General features: G+C 47.2%; 2 protein-coding genes across 2 annotated transcripts; both read left to right on the forward strand.

The window, feature by feature from the left end:
• The first annotated feature begins 382 nt into the window (after positions 1-382).
• aclya (ATP citrate lyase a) lies at positions 383-14,774 on the forward strand. The gene is made up of 28 exons (XM_058049968.2): positions 383-538; positions 1,570-1,742; positions 3,377-3,499; positions 4,729-4,791; positions 4,873-5,063; positions 5,830-5,909; positions 6,281-6,411; positions 6,954-7,072; positions 7,985-8,121; positions 8,197-8,258; positions 8,840-8,957; positions 9,032-9,186; positions 9,966-10,059; positions 10,202-10,343; positions 10,429-10,597; positions 10,663-10,767; positions 11,233-11,429; positions 11,557-11,638; positions 11,706-11,816; positions 11,887-12,014; positions 12,403-12,496; positions 12,582-12,736; positions 12,812-12,962; positions 13,136-13,279; positions 13,360-13,473; positions 13,552-13,634; positions 13,876-13,952; positions 14,035-14,774. Exons 2-28 carry the CDS (start codon positions 1,584-1,586, stop codon positions 14,127-14,129), a joined length of 3,279 nt encoding a protein of 1,092 aa, XP_057905951.2. The 5' UTR covers positions 383-538; positions 1,570-1,583; the 3' UTR covers positions 14,130-14,774.
• Positions 14,775-15,052: 278 nt separating this feature from the next.
• klhl11 (kelch-like family member 11) lies at positions 15,053-18,977 on the forward strand. The gene is made up of 2 exons (XM_058049363.2): positions 15,053-16,115; positions 16,192-18,977. Exons 1-2 carry the CDS (start codon positions 15,613-15,615, stop codon positions 17,774-17,776), a joined length of 2,088 nt encoding a protein of 695 aa, XP_057905346.2. The 5' UTR covers positions 15,053-15,612; the 3' UTR covers positions 17,777-18,977.
• Positions 18,978-19,031: the final 54 nt, after the last annotated feature.

Genomic DNA, 19,031 nt, shown 5'->3' on the forward strand with positions numbered 1-19,031 from the left:
CGCTTAATAAATGGGTCAGTCGGTGTGTTTACACTCATGTCGAACCAGCCTGCTGATTGGCTCTTGTTCAGATAAAGTCAGCCAATAGTCTTCCGTGCGTCATTGTCGTGCGTTAGCTTGGGAGACGTTTAATTCTCCCCGATTTGTGAAAACAGTTGTCCACGCAGGCTGAACGCCAAGTGCCCCCAACGAAGCGATGCTAATAGATCGGTTTTTGTATTCATGTCGTTTTAAGAAAATGTTACCAATTTCAGTTGAGTTTTACCCATGTTTGTTTATGATCAAAACCCTATTTACCTCCCCGAATATTGATATGTCCTATAGTTAGTGAACGCACCAAAAGAGCAAGGTGTCTGACGAGCCAATCAGCGTCCAGCAAACATCAGCCGGGCCCTCGGCAGATACAAGGCGGAACACAAAACTCGCAGTGAGCTCCTTCCCCCGGTACCGTTGGTTCCGACGGAGCCGAGGAAAGCTGTCACATTCCGCCCCGGAACTCCAGTAGACCTCGCCGAAAACACCGTATTTCAAACACAAGGTGAGCACCACACGGTTTTACGGCAGTTTAGGCACTTTACCCCGTTGAGTGTGACATTTTTCGCAACGAAGGGACGAGATGAACCGATATAGAAAACAAGTTCAACTGCTTTGATGCCACAACCCATTGTCTAATATGCAAATAAATCCTACAGTCGTAATGTTAACTTTAGCTATAATGTTTGAAAGTGAATAAATTAAGCTGCGCCGAACTTCATTGTAAATGAATGAATGAAGTTAGCTGTCACTGCTAGCACCAGTTCATTACTAATAGTAATTACTATCAGGTTAGCAGGTTGTTTTCTTTTGGTTGCATTACAGCAATGCTTGATTGAATTCAGTGTGCACTGTTTTTGCTATACCTCAGCAACTATGAATTAGTTCCTGCTTAGCCATCCATCATCTTCATTTTGTGCATTTTGAGCTTGTCAAGGAAAGTGGATGATACATTGAGCCCATGGATTTTTTCCATCTGTTCTGCTTTTGACTCTGGGGGGACTGTGGGCTAATGGTAATCAATAGTGAAAATGTCCCCAACACCGCCATTAATATCCTTAAGAGATAGCAGAGACCCATTGAGGCGACATGGGGGCTTTCAGGGAAATGAACCACTGTAGGAGCAGCCGCTCTGTCCCTGTAATGCACAACAGTGCCTGCCAGCTTTATCCAGTTTATTTTCATTTATTGTGAAATTAATCTGTCCGATTCCTGTCTTTAGAGTTCTACTCTCCACTCAATGACGGCAAATCCAGAATGGGAACATTATAAAAGCAAAACAAATGCCTATTGTATGCATTCTGACTCAGAGAGGCAATGTGTGCAAAGGTCACAAAAGCTAGATAAAATTTTATAGCCACCATTACACGTTATTCGATGTTACTAATTGTGCCGTGTGGCTATTGTACAGTATTTGCATGTTATAGGTGCACACACTCCAATTGGAGGAGCACAATTAGCGTGGTAACTAATTGCCGCTTATGTTGACAGTGCAGACTAGGTTAGATCTCTGTCTTTCTCTCCCCATACGTCCAGCTGCCGCCACCGTCATGTCTGCCAAAGCCATCTCCGAGCAGACCGGGAAGGAGTTCCTCTACAAGCACATCTGCACCTCCGCCCCGGTCCAAAACCGCTTCCGCTATGCCAACGTCACTCCCGAGACCGACTTGGATCGACTGGCGCAAGAGCACTCGTGGCTGCTCACAGAGGTGAGGCAGGCTTTTTGGCGATGTGGTCGCAGATTTGCTTCAGATTGTAATGGATGGCGCTGTCGTCTTTCATGGAGACACATAGGTCTCTCGGCGCTAGTTGAGGTGACGTCACGACTGCAGAGAGCGCCAAATGCAATCACTTCCTGCCTCTGCCAAGGTCCTTGTGATGTTTCCTAAGTACATTAATGAAAAGAGTCTACGGAGTCGTTTATTTTTATGGCACTATGGAAAGTACAGGGCGCCCATCAGTGCTGCCTATTTAATGACTTGTCATGAAAGCACGTATTTTTTTGGTGTAAAATATTTCTTGGTGTAAATATAATTGTTTTGCTTTTCATGTTTGTTACGCAACCCACCACTTTTGCATTTGTAGCTGCATCCAGTGAATAGACAGATCCCACCTCCAGGATCGGTTCCAGTGGTGGTTATATGGAACGTGTCCATCTCGTGTTGTGGACTCAGCAGACTGGACTCATCCGGGATGCTTCACATCCAGTTTGATGCTGCTGAGCGAGACCAAGATCCAGCCAAGAGGCTCTTGCTGTTGTCGCAGTCATAAGTAAAAGGTTGTTATTGTGGCTTTTAATGGAGGATGAATTGAATTAAGAGGGGGGTGACTCATCCTGCAAGATAAAAAAAAAACCTTGTCCACTGGTTTCTTTTTCCAGGAGGGCAGATGTGAAGAGAGATGCCTGTGCTGCGGTAGCATTGATTAGGAAATTGCATTAACTTTCACCATCGGTCGTGTCTTACCCCCACCCGCCCCCTTCCTCTTTCTACTCCGGACTGGCTGGGGCCCAGATAGTAATGGCTCCGCTGTCATAAGTCATTCACTCTCTAGCGAGAGGCAGCGCCGCTCTCTTTCTCCGGAGATGGAGGAATGGCTGTGACGGCTTGTTGTGAGAGAATCCTGCTTAGGTGGCAAGCACGCTGGCTGTTTTTGTGTCGGGATGAAGGACGGGTATGATTTATCAGCTGGCCATTAATTGATGGTTATAGATCTTGTGGAATTCGAATGCATGGCCTCTAAATTTGGGTGATACTTATATCTTAGGTCTGGCTGATTTGCTGCCTAAACGGGCTGCAGCAGGAGTAGTCGCAGTACATGTTGTTTGTGACGGGATTTGCACTGCTACTTTTTTTTTTTTTTAGAGAAATTCTTTTTGTTTTCTTTTGGTGGATCACTTTGTTATTTAGCATTTTGTGCACCAACCCATGAAAAATTAATGTCTTTTCTTTACATCACTTTTTTTTTTTGCTAATTTTTGCATTTACAAATGCATTAATGTTTCAAATGTGCCTAGGCCATCAAAAAAAAAACAGCATTTGGACACCCCTGGTTTAGTGTTTAATTATTAAGGCTTTGAATGTTAGCCATCCAGGAAATGATGCAACTTCCTGACGCAAAATCTTTGGTGATTAAGACTGAAGACCATCTGGATTTTTGGAGGGTGTTGTCCTTTTTCTGCTGCACACTCGATGTTGTCAGAACTTTAGCTATTTCTAAACTAGTTCCGGTCTCATTACTCATCCAGACGTGTTGCTGGCGTTCTTAAAGGGCAACACCCGCCCTTTAAACACACACACACACACAAATGATGCCAAGGTCCCTTCTTGTTTGCTTTCTCCAGAGGCTGGTGGTAAAGCCGGACCAGCTGATCAAGAGGCGGGGAAAGCTGGGCCTGGTGGGCGTCAACCTGGACCTGAATGGCGTCAGAGAGTGGCTGAAGCCCCGCCTCATGAAGGAGACCGTGGTACGTCATCTGGAGAGAGTGCGCACTCCCCAGGCCTATAACACCCCCCCGCCCCATCAATAATATCCCGTCGCCCTGTCCTTCACCCCGCTTCCTTCTTGAGTACCTTTTGCGTCCGTCGTCGAACAAGCCGCATACTGCTGGTCCTCCGGCATGACGTGTAGCACAGATCATCCATCACTGCGACGCGCTCGCATTGCCTCGCCTCATAAACCAACAAGACACTTCTAGAAGCGCATATGCTCCATAAACCGGCGAAGAAGAGCGTGGACTTCATCACACATGACATGAACGTGTCTGCTGTGGTAGATGGAGATAAATGGAGTTGCCAGGTTCCGGCTAATTGAACTCTGTTACATAAACTCAACACAAACTCAGTCCGTTCAGGATAATTACACAAAATATTGCAGATAATATATGTAATAACCATGTACACTGACCTCATGGGTATGCTGTATATAAATATGTATTATCACATATTTATAATACATTATTATCAACTTAGGGCTGCACGGCGATCAAGTGGTTAGCGTGCAGAACTCACAGCTAGGAGACCCGAGTTCAATCCCACCCTCGGCCAGCTCTGTGTGGAGTTTGCATGTTTTTCCGGGTACTCCGGTTTCCTCCCACATTCCAAAAACATGCTAGGTTAATTAGCGACTCCAAATTGTCCATAGGTATGAATGTGAGTGTGAATGGTTGTTTGTCTATATGTGCCCTGTGATTGGCTGGCCACCAGTCCAGGGTGTAGGTCCCGCCTCTTGCCCGAAGACAGCTGGGATAGGCTCCAGCACCCTTCGCGACCCTCGTGAGGATAAGCGGTAGAAGATGAATTTCCTAGTTATTTCCGAGTTATTATTATCCTCATCCTATAAGTCCTCACCTCTTTTCCTAATGCGCTAGCAACCTTTTTTTCCCTTTGTTTCGCACCCTTCAAAAATGTCAACTCCCTCGCTCTCGTTCTTTTGTTATATATTTTTTTCCTCCCGCTCTCCACGGCTGGCTGCTCATCGGCAGTCCCTTGCAGCGTTGCGCCTGCTGGCCTTTAACACAAGAACGGTGACAGCACTCCTCCAAATGAGCTGCGTCGGTGCGCCCGGAGCCAGACGTGGCGGCATTCTCCTCGGAATCTTAGCTCTTATTCTTCGCCGGTGTCGATTTTTGTCGCCTCAGTTTGGGGTGTGGCTTCCTCTCCATGTCGTAACGAATGTTTCCTGGCTGGTCCTCAGGTGGGAAAAGCCAAAGGCGTTCTCAAGAACTTCCTCATAGAGCCCTTCGTCCCCCACAAGCAGGTGACTCATTCGTTTTAGTTTTATTATGACTTATTAAGATTATGACTTCTTAGTGATCCCTTCATCTGCTTTATCATTCAGGAGGAGGAGTTCTACATGTGCATCTACGCCGCCCGGGAGGGCGACTATGTGCTGTTCCACCACGAGGGAGGGGTGGACGTCGGCGACGTGGACGCCAAAGCCAAGAAGCTGCTAATTGGCGTGGACGAGAAGATCAGCGAGGAGTCTGTGACCAAGCAACTGCTGTCACACGTCCCTAATGACAAGAGACTGTGAGTAGCCATTAAGGCATTAATTAGTTCACGTGTGTGAAACGACAGCGCTAACGTCTAAGGCCTGGTTGGGGGGGGGGGTCCAAGTGCATATGCTAGTGGTCGACGAAGAGCGTGTTCAGTGGGAAGGAATCCCACACCAGCTGTACTAAAGTCATCTACGTGAAGCACTACACTCCCATTGGCCCAACACCACATGTCTAACTCTGACAAGGCAGCAGATGTATTGAAGAAAGGATGATGGAAACTATGATATTTGAGTGGAGGTGGAGGTGGGGGGGTTGCAAGTGGTTTCCATTAGCCAAATGAAAAACCCTCCTCTCCTCCTCTTACCCCCCCTTATGACTCCACCCCCCAACCTCCCTTCAAGGCAGCGGTGCATTCAGAGCACGTCCATTTTATTTTGATAGCTGTGATACAGTGTCTAACCCCAAAGCCCCCCCGCATCCCCACCCCCACCCACTCTTCTCGTTACGACTGCGGCTCCCTGTCTTGGCTGACATTGACGAAGCAGCCTTGACACCATGCAGTTTCTCTCCCGTTTCTACACTTTTCCATTCCGGGCACACACGGGAGGCCGAGTCACTTTGGCTCGCTCCCGCGGGTCGGACGGGGTCCTGACAACAGACTGACACGCTTACAAAGCCTTGACAGGATGGCTACCATTGTCAACATCATGATTAAAGTTTCTTTAATATTCTTATGTATGTTATCCTATGCAAAACACAAGTAAACATATATTGTTGTTTTTATTACATATTGGCAGGATCCTGGCCCAGTTCATTGTCGGACTCTTTAACCTGTATGAGGACCTGTTCTTCACATACCTGGAGATCAACCCACTGGGTAGGTTTTTATTTAAATTACGCGAACGCCGCATTAGGCTCTAATAAGATATTCTAATATTACAGAAATAGCTCTGAGTATGATGTGTTACCGTGTTGGAAGCCAAACATTCATAAATGTGTTATCATGAAAGAAAACAACATCAGCACATTAGATGAACCCAGCGTGAAGTAGGTTCTGCCACTTTTAAAACACAGAGGAACGGAAACAAGTCAATAATTCATACATCCGCCTTTTGATGATATTTCATAATTGCCTACATAGAACATGCCCTTGGCAGCCCGACACCGCCTCTGCCTGCTTTGATGTGGTACAGAACCAATTTGCAGGCCGCTCGCCTCTGCTAACATGCGTGTCTGTTTTGAATTCAGTCGTCACCAAAGATGGCGTCTACGTGCTGGACATGGCGGCAAAGATCGACGCCACGGCGGATTACATCTGCAAGGCCAAGTGGGGGGACGTGGAGTTCCCGCCACCTTTCGGCAGGGAGGCCTACCCTGAGGTAAACATGTAGAGGATTTAGTTTAAAAAAAAAGGAAAAAACTAGTATGTCGTTTAGAATTGAACACACAAGAAAGCAGTCGCTCTCTGTAGACGGTGCATTTCGGACTCGACTCAGACAGACTCCTGGTGTGACAGACGGGCACCCTAATTGGGCCGCGGTGACTCGAGTGGCGACGAAGCGGGAGGGGAGAACAGCGGGCGGCTTTGATTGGAAGCATTTTCCTTCCAGACGCCAGCTGTGTGTGTGTGTGTGTGTGTGTGTGTGTGTGTGTGTGTGTGTGTGTGTGCATGTCAACATCAAGCACTGATGCTCCACAGCTACAGCTACAATCCATGTGACTACACTCTTCACTGGCCACTTCATTAAGCACACTGGATTTTGTGAAATTGTCCAGGTGAACCGAATGGAGTGGCCAGTAATCACACATCCAGTGCTCACATGTTCTGCCTCGTTAGCTGTACAAAAACGGCCTGATTGAAGCCCCCGCCCATGCCGCCGTCCTCTAACCTCCTAATCCTGCTCCTTCTCCTGGTTCGCAGGAGGCCTACATCGCTGACCTGGATGCCAAGAGCGGTGCCAGCCTCAAACTGACCCTGCTCAACCCCCAGGGCAGGATATGGACCATGGTGGCAGGTGGAGGAGCTTCAGTGGTGTACAGGTACTACATCATGGTGTTAGTCGTGACTTCATGTACAGGTACTACATCATGGGATTATGTCATGACTTCCTGTACAGGTGCTACATCATGGTATTATGTCATGACTTCATGTACAGGTGCTACATCATAGTGTTATGTCATGACTTCATGTACAGGTGCTACATCATGGTGTTATGACTTCATGTACAGCTACTACATCATGGTGTTAGTCATGACCTCATGTACAGGTGCTACATCATGGTGTTATGACTTCATGTACAGCTACTACATCATGGTGTTATGTCATGACTTCATGTACAGGTGCTACATTATGGTGTCATGTCATAACTTCATGTACAGTTGCCACATCATGGTGTCATGTCATGACTTCATGTACAGTTGCCACATCATGGTGTCATGTCATGACTTCATGTACAGGTGCTACATCATGGTGTCATGTCATGACTTCATGTACAGGTGCTACATAATGGTGTTATGTCATGACTTCATGTACAGGTACTACATCATGGTGTTATGTCATGACTTAATGTACAGCTGCTACATCATGGTGTTAGTCATGACTTCCTGTACAGGTGCTACATCATGGTGTCATGTCATGACTTCCTGTACAGCACCAGTCAAACGTTTGGAGATGCTTTTACACCTTATTGAATGAGAAAGTGTCTTCAGACTTTTGACTGGTCTTGTATAAGGTAAGATTAGTTTTTAAAAGGTTTGCATAAATGAGTCTTCCTCCATCTGTTTTGGGGGTGCGAGGTGTCCCATGCAGACTCCACAGCCATGACTAATGAATCCCTCTGAGCCTTCTCTATCTGCTCTACCTATTTTACATTGCACTGTTAATTACATAGCTGTTTTTTTTTTTTAACTCTAAAGAGGATGTTGTTGACTTTTTGTGTCCAAATCTCATAGTGACACCATCTGTGACTTGGGCGGAGTCGACGAGCTGGCCAACTACGGCGAGTATTCAGGGGCGCCGAGCGAACAGCAGACGTACGACTACGCCAAGACCATCCTGTCGCTCATGACCAGGGAGAAACATGCTGATGGTATCGTGAAACTCTGTGAGGTCAGATTAGCTGTGCGGGTTTTTTTTTTTTTACTAACATTTTGTTGTAATCCAGGAAAAGTCTTGATCATCGGAGGCAGCATTGCCAACTTCACAAACGTTGCAGCCACATTCAAGGTACAATAGGTCATACAAAGGCCATTTGTGGGGGGCAGCTGGTTTTTTATTGGTTTAAAAAATTATTTGACATGGAAAATTTCACAAAAATAAAGTCAAAATATTAAGACAAAAAAGTTAGCTTGTGTAAAAAGTTATAATGTTCAGAGAATAAAGTCAAAATATTGTAGAAATAAAAAGAAAACATACAAGAAGTATACAGTATATAGTATACAAGAATTGCAAAAAATATATATATATATAATTTTTTTAAAGTAATTAAATATAAATGTAATATGTATATATTATTTTATTTATATATTATAATATATATATTTATAATAAATAAAAACCCATATTTATATATTTTGCATGACACAGTATCAAAGCGTCTTTTGCATAAAAGTTTGTACACGCCTGCCTCAAACCTTATGATATGTCTCTCACAGTTGTGAAACCCATTTTTAATTCCGTTTGCTCATTAAGAAACAGCTGCAGTTACACAGCAAGCAGATAGCGGCGTCAAACCACTTTAACTTTTCCAATAAAATTACTGCTTAATTCTAGCATTACTATTATAACACTGCCTTTCCTCCTCTTAGGGAATTGTTCGAGCTATCAGAGACTACCAGGTGCCTCTAAAGGAGCATGAAGTTACCATTTTTGTCAGGCGTGGGGGTCCAAACTACCAGGAGGGTCTCCGGGTGATGGGAGAAGTCGGTATGTTCTTCAAATGAAGTCTCTCCTCTTGTATTTGTCGAGCGCTTATCTCATCAAACCCCCGCCCTTGACAGGCAAGACCACCGGCATCCCCATCCACGTCTTTGGCACGGAAACCCACATGACCGCCATCGTCGGCATGGCGCTGGGCCACCGTCCAATCCCCAACCAGCCTCCCGTGGCCGCCCACACCGCCAACTTTCTTCTCAACTCCAGCAGCAGCCAATCGGTACGACCCCGGCAGACAAATAGGCGTCCGTGGCGTGCAGACGGCGGCGGTTTAACGGCACATCGCTTTGTCCTCTTTTTAGTGAAGCACGGAGCCTTATCGGAGTCCCCGTGGCTCCTTTGTGTGAGAGCTTTTCATTGTGATGCCAACTGACTCACTCAAATTGTTGTGGCCGCTCACAGGAATGCACTCTTGTTTGCCCGGAAGCTTCCATTAAGGCTTTGTGTGTGTGTGTGTGTGTGTGCACAGTATGGCAGCATTCTACCTAGTGGTAAAATGGTGTAATTCAATTTGTGTAACAAATGATAGTCAACACACACAATAGATCAGATATCCTGTAGCCTACACCAGGGGTATCCAGACTGTCCAACGAGGGCAGAAGGGAATGGAATTTTGTCACTTTGATATTCCGTTTAGCTTATATTGTGAAAATATTATACTATAGTTGTAGAAGAAAATGCATATCAGAATGCAATTTTTTTCCTCTCTTAATATTTTGACTTTATTCTTGTACAATTACTGCAGATTTTTTGTAATTGATACTTTTTTTTTTTTTAAATGTGCCACAGGCCGGAAAAAAAACGTTATGGTACTCAAATAGCCCCAGGCCTTACTTTGGACACCACTGCTCTACACAAACCACAGTATTTCCCCCGCAGCTATAAAAGCTTCCACTCTCATTGCAACACGTTCCACAAGCTCGTGGAGTGTGTCTGTGGGGAATTTTGTCCCACAGAGCGAATAAAAGTGATAATAATAAAACTCTGTGGCGCTTTCAGACTCCAGGGTCCACTCGAACAGCGTCCTTCTCCGAGAACCGAGGCAAAGCCGAGAGCTCGCCGGCTAAGAAAGCCAAAAATGGAGCTCCTGTGGGTGAGGAAATACACACATGGTATTATTATATGGTATCACATTTGGGTGGCATAATTGGGGTGGATTCAGAGGTGCTTTAGCGCCCTCTTCCGGTGTAAAAAAGAAAAGAAAATGGCTCACAACGTCTGTTCTCTCCTTGCAGCCAAGGCAACCACGCTGTTCAGCAAGCACACCAAGTCCATCGTGTGGGGCATGCAGACACGCGCCGTGCAGGGCATGCTGGACTTTGACTACGTCTGTTCCAGAGACGAGCCCTCGGTGGCGGCCATGGTGTACCCCTTCACGTAATGAAAGCTCTGTTGCCATAACAGCGTTTCGATCCCATATCACACACAACAATACGTCATGCTCAGCCCTGCTGCCTTCCAGCGGAGACCACAAGCAGAAGTTCTACTGGGGCCACAAGGAGATCCTCATCCCCGTGTATAAGAACATGAGCGACGCCATGAAGAAGCACGCGGACGTGGACGTGCTCATCAGTTTCGCTTCCCTGCGCTCCGCCTTTGATAGCACCATGGAGACCATGCAGTACCCGCAGGTACGGCACTACAAATGGGGCTTCTGTGGGCTAGAAAAATATTAGTTTTTTTTGTGTGTGCTTAGATTCGCACCATCGCTATAATAGCTGAGGGAATCCCTGAAGCCCACACCAGGAAGATCATCAAGGCGGCGGATGAAAAGGGCGTCACTATCATCGGACCAGCCACGGTTAGTCCAATCTCCTCTTAATTCCTTGAGACGTCCTAGCAGTAGACTGAGCCAACTTTATTGACAATGTCTAAAGCAACAAAAGGCAATTTCAAAGCTACAGTATGTGTTTTGTTTTAAATAATACCATTTAAATTTGATTAAATAAACAAATTTTAAAACCGAAAAATATACATCAAAATAAGTGTAAAGGTGACTATAGGGGTGTTATTTCATATCTAGAGGACTCTAATGTGAGGATGGTGGAAAACAGGTTTTCTATGCTCTGTTGACATTAATAAATTGTGGAAATTCACTTATTGTGGTCAATAACAGTGACAAACGAGGGATTACTATGCTAGAATATAAAACAGCACTATAAAACAACATACCTGGTGCCTTGAAATGCTAAAAATTTAAATAAATCTCAAAATGATGTATTGTTAAATGTAAATAAATGCACGCTCTGGTTGTCTGGCGTCCCAGGTGGGAGGCATCAAGCCGGGCTGCTTCAAGATCGGGAACACAGGAGGAATGCTGGACAACATCCTGGCCTCCAAACTGTACCGGCCGGGCAGCGTGGCGTACGTGTCGCGTTCGGGGGGCATGTCCAATGAGCTCAACAACATCATCTCGCGTACCACCGACGGCGTCTTTGAAGGGGTGGCCATTGGGGGAGACCGGTATGTGACCTTTGACACATGTTGTCTCCGCCATGATTGCTGGAGACAAGTTTAGTATCAGGGGAAACTTGACTGGATGTTATGGTTTATTGTAACACCTTGTCAACGAGTGTGGGCTGTGCCGCAGGTACCCGGGCTCCGTGTTCACTGACCACGTGCTGCGCTACCACGACACCCCCGGGGTGAAGATGATTGTCGTGCTCGGAGAGGTGAGGCATCACTTATCAGGGTTTGAACGAAGCCTAATATGGAGTTTTTGCTTCATCTTGCGCACAGATCGGCGGCACGGAGGAGTACAAGATCTGCCAGGCTATCAAACAAGGCAGGATCACCAAGCCGGTGGTGTGCTGGTGCATCGGAACCTGCGCCACCATGTTCGCCTCAGAGGTGAGAGCAACATGACTGACAACAGGAGCTTGAAAAGGCTTTCAATGTTTTCATTTGTTGTGCGCCTCAGGTCCAGTTTGGCCACGCGGGAGCGTGCGCCAACCAGGCTTCGGAGACAGCGGTGGCGAAGAACAAAGCTCTGAAGGAGGCTGGCGCTTTTGTACCGAAGAGCTTTGACGAACTGGGAGAGATCATCAAGTCAGTGCATGCTCATATTCATATTTATTATTTTTTGCTTGCAGACCCTGAATTCATTTTCAAAATAAAGGACTCAATGTCAGTCATTATTGTTTGTAGTTGGAGCATAGAAAACCTGTTTATGACTTTTTCTGAATACGGTTCTTAACATTGTTAGAGCCCTGAAGACATGAAATAACACCCCTATATTCACCTGTAGACCCCTATTATTTATTGTTTACAACACAATGCGCAAGTCTTGTGCTGCAGGGAAACGTAAGAAGCCAAAAAGCTACCACTTCCGCATGGAATGGGAGGAGAACTTTTTCACTTTATCGTGTGGGACATCCCATGGCTGACTTCATTTGAATCTAGATGAAGCATAATTCCTATGTTTCTGTGGATGCAGGTGCGTATATGATGACCTTGTTACCAAAGGAGTCATCCAGCCAGCGCCAGAGATGCCACCCCCCACTGTTCCCATGGACTACTCCTGGGCACGAGTCCGTAACACTTTTTTAAATTTAAAACGATTTAGCTTATTTATTGCACATCAGTCAGTGTATTTTTGTTCCCGTTGACACGCAGGAGCTGGGACTTATCCGTAAACCGGCATCCTTCATGACCAGCATCTGTGATGAGAGAGGGCAGGAGCTCATCTACGCCGGCATGCCAATCACTGAGGTCTTCAAGTCTGAAATCGGGCTGGGAGGAACTCTGGGGCTTCTCTGGTTCCAGAGGAGGTCCGTTTTTTGTCATCCTCAGGCTGGTGAAACTAACTTCTAAGACAACACGATGACGCAGTATGTTTGTTCTAGGTTGCCCAGGTACGCGTGCCAGTTCATCGAGATGTGTCTCATGGTGACGGCTGATCACGGTCCGGCCGTATCCGGAGCCCACAACACCATTGTGTGCGCTCGGGCTGGGAAAGATCTCATCTCCAGCCTCACCTCCGGCCTTCTCACCATTGTAGGACATGCTGCATTTCACTAAAATACACACACTGTTTCTCAAATGTAGTCCTACATGTTTGTACACAGTACAGTACAATGCTACAGTTATTGATGTAAGATCTGAAGTGATGTTGGTTATTATTTTTTTTGTTATCCTTACATCTTTTACGCCTTTTTTTGTGTGTGCAGGGCGACCGCTTCGGAGGTGCTCTGGACGCCGCGGCCAAGCAGTTCAGCAAGGCTTTCGACAGCGGCATCCTGCCCATGGAGTTTGTCAACAAGATGAAGAAGGATGGCAAGCTCATCATGGGCATCGGCCACAGAGTCAAGTCTGTGAGTACAACTCCTCGTTTAGGACCAAGCCCGCACCGTCTCTCGTAATCTTGAGATGTGTTTTGTCTCTTGTACATCAGATTAACAATCCAGACATGAGAGTGCAGATCTTGAAGGACTTTGTGAAGCAGCACTTCCCCTCCACACAGCTGCTGGACTACGCTCTGGATGTGGAGAAGATAACTACCTCCAAAGTCAGGATTCCTTTTTCTTTTCATAACATTCCGCCATTTTTATTTAACACCTTGTGTTTTTTTTTTTTTTTGTGTTAGAAACCCAACTTGATCCTGAACGTGGATGGCTTCATCGGTGTGGCCTTTGTGGACCTGCTCAGAACCTGTGGTGGATTTACCAGGTAGAGTGCAGACCTCCACCGGGGCTAAGATACAAAAAATACAAAATTCTGTGTATTCTTGATTGTTGTTAAATTGAAGTATGGTACTTTTAACTGAAATATTCCCATAATGGTAGTAATAGTTCAATAACTATCCTTTACTAGACCAGTCTAGGGTGGAAAACCATAACGAGAATTCCCCACATGTTTGCAACTGTCTAAACACTTGTTCAATCTCTCACATAAACACCTCCTTGTACAGGGATGAGGCTGACGAATTTGTGGAAATAGGAGCTCTGAATGGCATCTTTGTCCTGGGTCGCAGCATGGGATTCATTGGTGAGGTTTCTATTCCGACCGGTTACTTGAAATATATCAAATATTGCAAAAATGTGTTTTACTGAAATGGAATTCCCCCCAGGACACTACCTGGACCAGAAGAGGTTGAGGCAGGGTCTGTATCGTCACCCATGGGACGACATCTCCTACGTTCTCCCGGAACACATGTCCATGTAGGACCACTGCACCCTTGGCTGAAGCTTTGGCATTTCATCATGTTACTGTTAATATCACTGTATTGCTTGAAAGAGGTACAATGTTTATTTTTGGAAAAATCCGTGAATAGTGGAGAAATCACGTGATACTGTGAACATCCTTTCAACAACACCATTCCGTCGTTGTGTCTCATTGTGCCATTTGCTCCATCATGAGTTTGTTTACAGGGTGACCGTGTAGTGCAATAATAGGAACACTGTAGATGATAGCTTTATTTATGTATAGGTGTCCTTGTCTGTAATGTTCTTGTCTCGGCACAGTGTGACTAATGGGATAGCTGAAAAAGGGATCATATATTAATATCTAATAATACTATAATAGTAACACATCAGCACTACAATGATATTGCTAATTGATCTGACTTATTATTATAATGGTTGGTTGTAGTCACTGATAAATGGCTACACAGGGTAACATTGCCAATGTGAGACGATACATTTCCCATCAATGTATTAGGAATATTTCATTAGAAAGTCAACAAGCTATGTAATGAACTCAATTGGTATTTTGCAAAGTTTGTATGTGACCTGACTTTGTCATGTTTGTCAACGTGTGTGTACCAGAGTATATGTCTGCTGTGTATCAGTAAAGAACGGTTTTCGCTCAGTTGTACTCTTTTTTTTTTTTTTTCAATAACAAATACAGCACGTTAATTCAAAAATTGGCTCTATGACGTCACAAGCGTAAAAGACAACACGTTTAGTGCCTCCATTGTGCCCCTAAAAAGCAACGCAAACATGATTTCAATCACAAAGTACCAGTATTTTAATATAAGTCTAACAATAAGTAATTTCCCCTTTCAACTCCACGTACACATGCTTTTTGCTTTTCCAGGTCGCAGTTGACGAAGGCGGAAGTCATCTGCTGACGTCATAGGCGTTGATACCTTTCCCTTACTGCGCATGTGCATTTCTGTCAGCACGGACTGAAGCGAAGTCCGTTTTGTTGTGATGGGTAATTTCCGGTTTTGTTTAATGTGTTCGAACGCTGACAAGAAACGTAAGTACTGACGGAACTAGTGTATTTAATTAGAATAGTGTATCAATCACGCGTTTAGATAAAAAAAATACCAGAAAAAAAAACATTTCGGGGAAAATGGCCGTTAAAATGTCGTCGAAGGCTAAGGACTTCTCGTGCTTAAAAAATGCGTCATGCAATCTTGGATTGTTGCCATGGAGATAAAAAAATGCCATTGACATCTTATATATGTATATATCTTTATGAATCGTTATATAATCGTCATTGTAGTTTTTGTATCGGTTCTGCGCTGTTTTAAGCTAGTTGGTAGCCTAGCAGTCCCACGGTGCCCAACTTCCGGAAATGGAGGACGGAGTGCGAAAGGCGCTTCAATGTGGCGCTCTGGTTTGACTCCCTACGTCTCCTGATTCCCGTCGCCACTTGCCTTCCTTTCCTCCCTTTGCTCACCGTCAACTCCGGCGGCAGAATGGCAGCTGCGGCTCCCAACCCGGATGACTCCACCCGGAGTAGCAGCAGCAGCAGCAGCAGCAGCGGTGGAGGTGGCGGGACTGGGTGCGGCGTCAGCGGCTCGCCGAGCTCTCTCGCCGCGGACGGCGACGCGGAAGAGGCCGAGGACTTCACGTCGTCCTCTCACTGCTCGGAGCTCTCGCGGCGGCAGAACGAGCAGAGGAAGCAGGGCATGTTCTGCGACGTGACGCTGGCATTCAGCAGCGGCGCCGCCGCCGGGGCCATCCAGACGTGCGAGTATGCGGCCCACAGGTCTGTGCTGGCGGCGGCCACCGACTACTTCACGCCGCTGCTTGGAGGTCAGTTCTGCGAGTCGCTGTCCGGCCGTGTGGAGATGAAGGAGTGGAGCTCTGAGATGGGGCTCGACCCGGAGACAGTGGAGAGCGTCATCCAGTACATGTACACCGGAGAGATACGAGTCAGCACCTGCAACGTGCATGAAGTTCTGGAGCTGGCGGACAGGTACCATTTTGAACCTTGTTATTCCAACATTTGGAAAGATTATCTAAAGTTCCTGATCTCCTTCATCCCTTGTTAGGTTCCTGCTGGTACAGTTGAAGGATTTCTGCGGTGAGTTCCTGAAGAAGAAGCTGAGCCTCACCAACTGCGTGGCGGTCCACAGCCTGGCCCACATGTATACTCTGGACCAACTGGCTCTGCGCGCTGCCGACATGATCCGCCGCAACTTCTACAAGGTGATCCAGGATGAGGAGTTCTACACGCTGCCCTACCACTTGGTGCGCAACTGGCTGTCGGACGCCGAGATCACGGTGGACTCTGAGGAGGTGCTCTTTGAGGCGGTGGTGAAGTGGGTTCAGAAGCACCCGGAGGAGCGCAGCGGCTACTTTGAGGAGCTCTTCCGCCTGCTGAGACTGCCACAGATCAAGCCCACCTACCTGACCAGGGTGGTGAAGAACGAGCGGCTGGTGGCCGCCAACGAGGCCTGCCTGCGCCTGGTGTCGGAGGCAGTGGAAGGCCACGCTATACGATTCGAGAACCTCAAGTCGGCCGATATGGAGTTCTGGTCGTCCCACATGGCGTCCTTTCAGCCCCGCTTTGGCCAGAACATGGATGTCATCATGGTGGTGGGGGGCGTGTCCGAGGGTGGCGACTACCTGAGTGAGTGCGTGGGCTACTTCATCTACGAGGACCGCTGGGTCAACCTGCCGCACATCCACAACCACCTGGACGGCCACGCCATCGCCGCCACAGAGTCCCACGTCTACGTGGCCGGGTCCATGGAACCGGGCTTCGCTAAGACTGTGGAGCGCTACAACCCGAACCGTAACACCTGGGAGCAGGTGAGCAACCTGACCACACGCAAGCACTCCTTCGGCCTCACCTGCATCAAGGACATCTTGTACAGCATTGGTGGCCACGGGAACTTTAGCCCGGGCTTCAAGGACGTTAGCGTCTACGAGCCCGAGCAGGACAAGTGGCACAACCTGGAATCCGCCCCCAAAATCCTGCGAGATGTGAAGGCAGTGAGTGTGGAGGACCGCTATGTCTACGTCACCGCGCGCACGCCCGTCGACACGGACAAAGATGACGGACTGAAGACGGTGACCACCCGCTACGACACGGACAGCCACCAGTGGCAGGATGTGGAATCTCTGCCCCTCATCGACAACTACTGCGTCTTCCAGATGGCCGTGGCTGCCACCAACTTCTACCACACCGCCTCCTGCTGCCCCAAGAGCTACGGCGTGCGGGACGAGGTCGCGCGGCAGAAGATCAGCGCTCGCATCTCCGATGAGATCCTGGAGAGCCTGCCGCCGGAGGTGACCAGCATCGAGGGCGCCGCCATCTGCCACTTCGACGAGGACGTCTTCATCATCGGCGGCTGGAAGAACAGCGACGACGTGGACAAGCAGTACCGCAAGGAGGCGTACCGCTACTGCGCCGAGAGGAAGCGCTGGATGCTGCTCCCGCCCATGCCGCAGCCGCGCTGCCGGGCCACCGCCTGCCACGTGCGCATCCCTTACCGCTTCCTGTACGGCTGCCAGCGCTACCCCATGCCGCAGAACCTGGCACGCCAGCGGGACCGCATGCAGCAGATGCAGCAGCTGCATCGGCGCACGCTTACCCTGCGGCGCCAGCTGCAGTCGCAGATCGAGTGCTGAGCCGCGGCGTCATCCTCGCCAATCCACCCGCTGACGTTTGTGGACTCATTACACTTGATTAGGCTCTTTTTCTTTCTTACAACCCACTCTAACAAGGAAGTGACATTTCTCTCTCGACCAATCAGTTGGCAGCACCTTAACAGTAGCTCAACAAAAGGCTACAACAAGTTGGATTGTACAGGTTGGATATTCTGGATTTACAATCTGGATGGGAAGGAGGTTTTATAGAATCTGCTTTCTCTCCAATTCATCCTGTCTTGTTGCCTGCCTGACTCACACGTTTTTTCCTGTTATCAGCATAATCTCCTTCATCACCAGCCTGGACCGCCATTCGTACACGCCTAACACACCGCAGTCTCTTTGTGGTTCTCACCAAACTGAACGCTGTGCCATCGTGCTGTGTCGTGGTGTCGGCGACTCTTTAGCAAGCCATGAAGCCGTGTGTGTGTGCGCGTGTGAGAATGGATTTACTGAATGTAAACACGAGCGTAAGAGCGGCAACGTTGAAATATGTGTTTGTACATAAATAATATAAAGCTGTTTATGATTATATATTTGACATTCCTACGTAGTATGCCCGCTCCAGGAAGCGGGATGACCTCGCTAAAATTCCGGCGATCCAACAACACGCAATTCCCGACGAGGCTTCATTCCATTCGTAAACACTGTGACAATCTCTTCATGCAAGCACGCCAGCTCTTTAGTGCCATAACCGTCTCGCTTGCTTCTGCGCAGCCTACGCTACCAAACGCACGTCGTTCGATCCTCCCGGTAGACTAGCTTGGTTTTAGTTAGAGCACAGCCTCCCACAGTGTACAGTATTTATTATTTTTCTCAAAGAGATAAGATTTGTCTTAAATTAAAATTTCCTCGTCATTCCTTTCATTTTGCACTTTGCAAAGCAATTCCTCCCATTCAAAAAAAAATATGTGCAAAGTCCAACAGCAACAGAAAGAGCACTTTTTTCTGTCATCTTAATGGGGGGTGGGGTTTAATTTGCTGCAAACGTTTCCTGTTTAAGTTAAACATTTGGGGCTCAGCTGAGAATATTTTACTGTGATATGCTGTTTGTTCCCCCCCTCCCAGTGTTAATTGTTCCTCACTCCCAGCTCACTGGGTGTATATTTATGTTTAGAGATGCTCAATGTGTGCTTCCCCTCCAAAGAGACTTGAAAATAAAGACATCAGCAAACTTAGGAAATGTGTTGTTTTGAAAAGCTTGCAGTTATTGGATCATCTCCATGCTCCACATAAG

This window comes from Doryrhamphus excisus, linkage group LG16 (assembly GCF_037039965.1).
Source record: "Doryrhamphus excisus strain RoL-2023G ecotype Guam linkage group LG16, RoL_Dexc_Guam_v1.1, whole genome shotgun sequence".
Classification (NCBI taxonomy): domain Eukaryota; kingdom Metazoa; phylum Chordata; class Actinopteri; order Syngnathiformes; family Syngnathidae; genus Doryrhamphus; species Doryrhamphus excisus.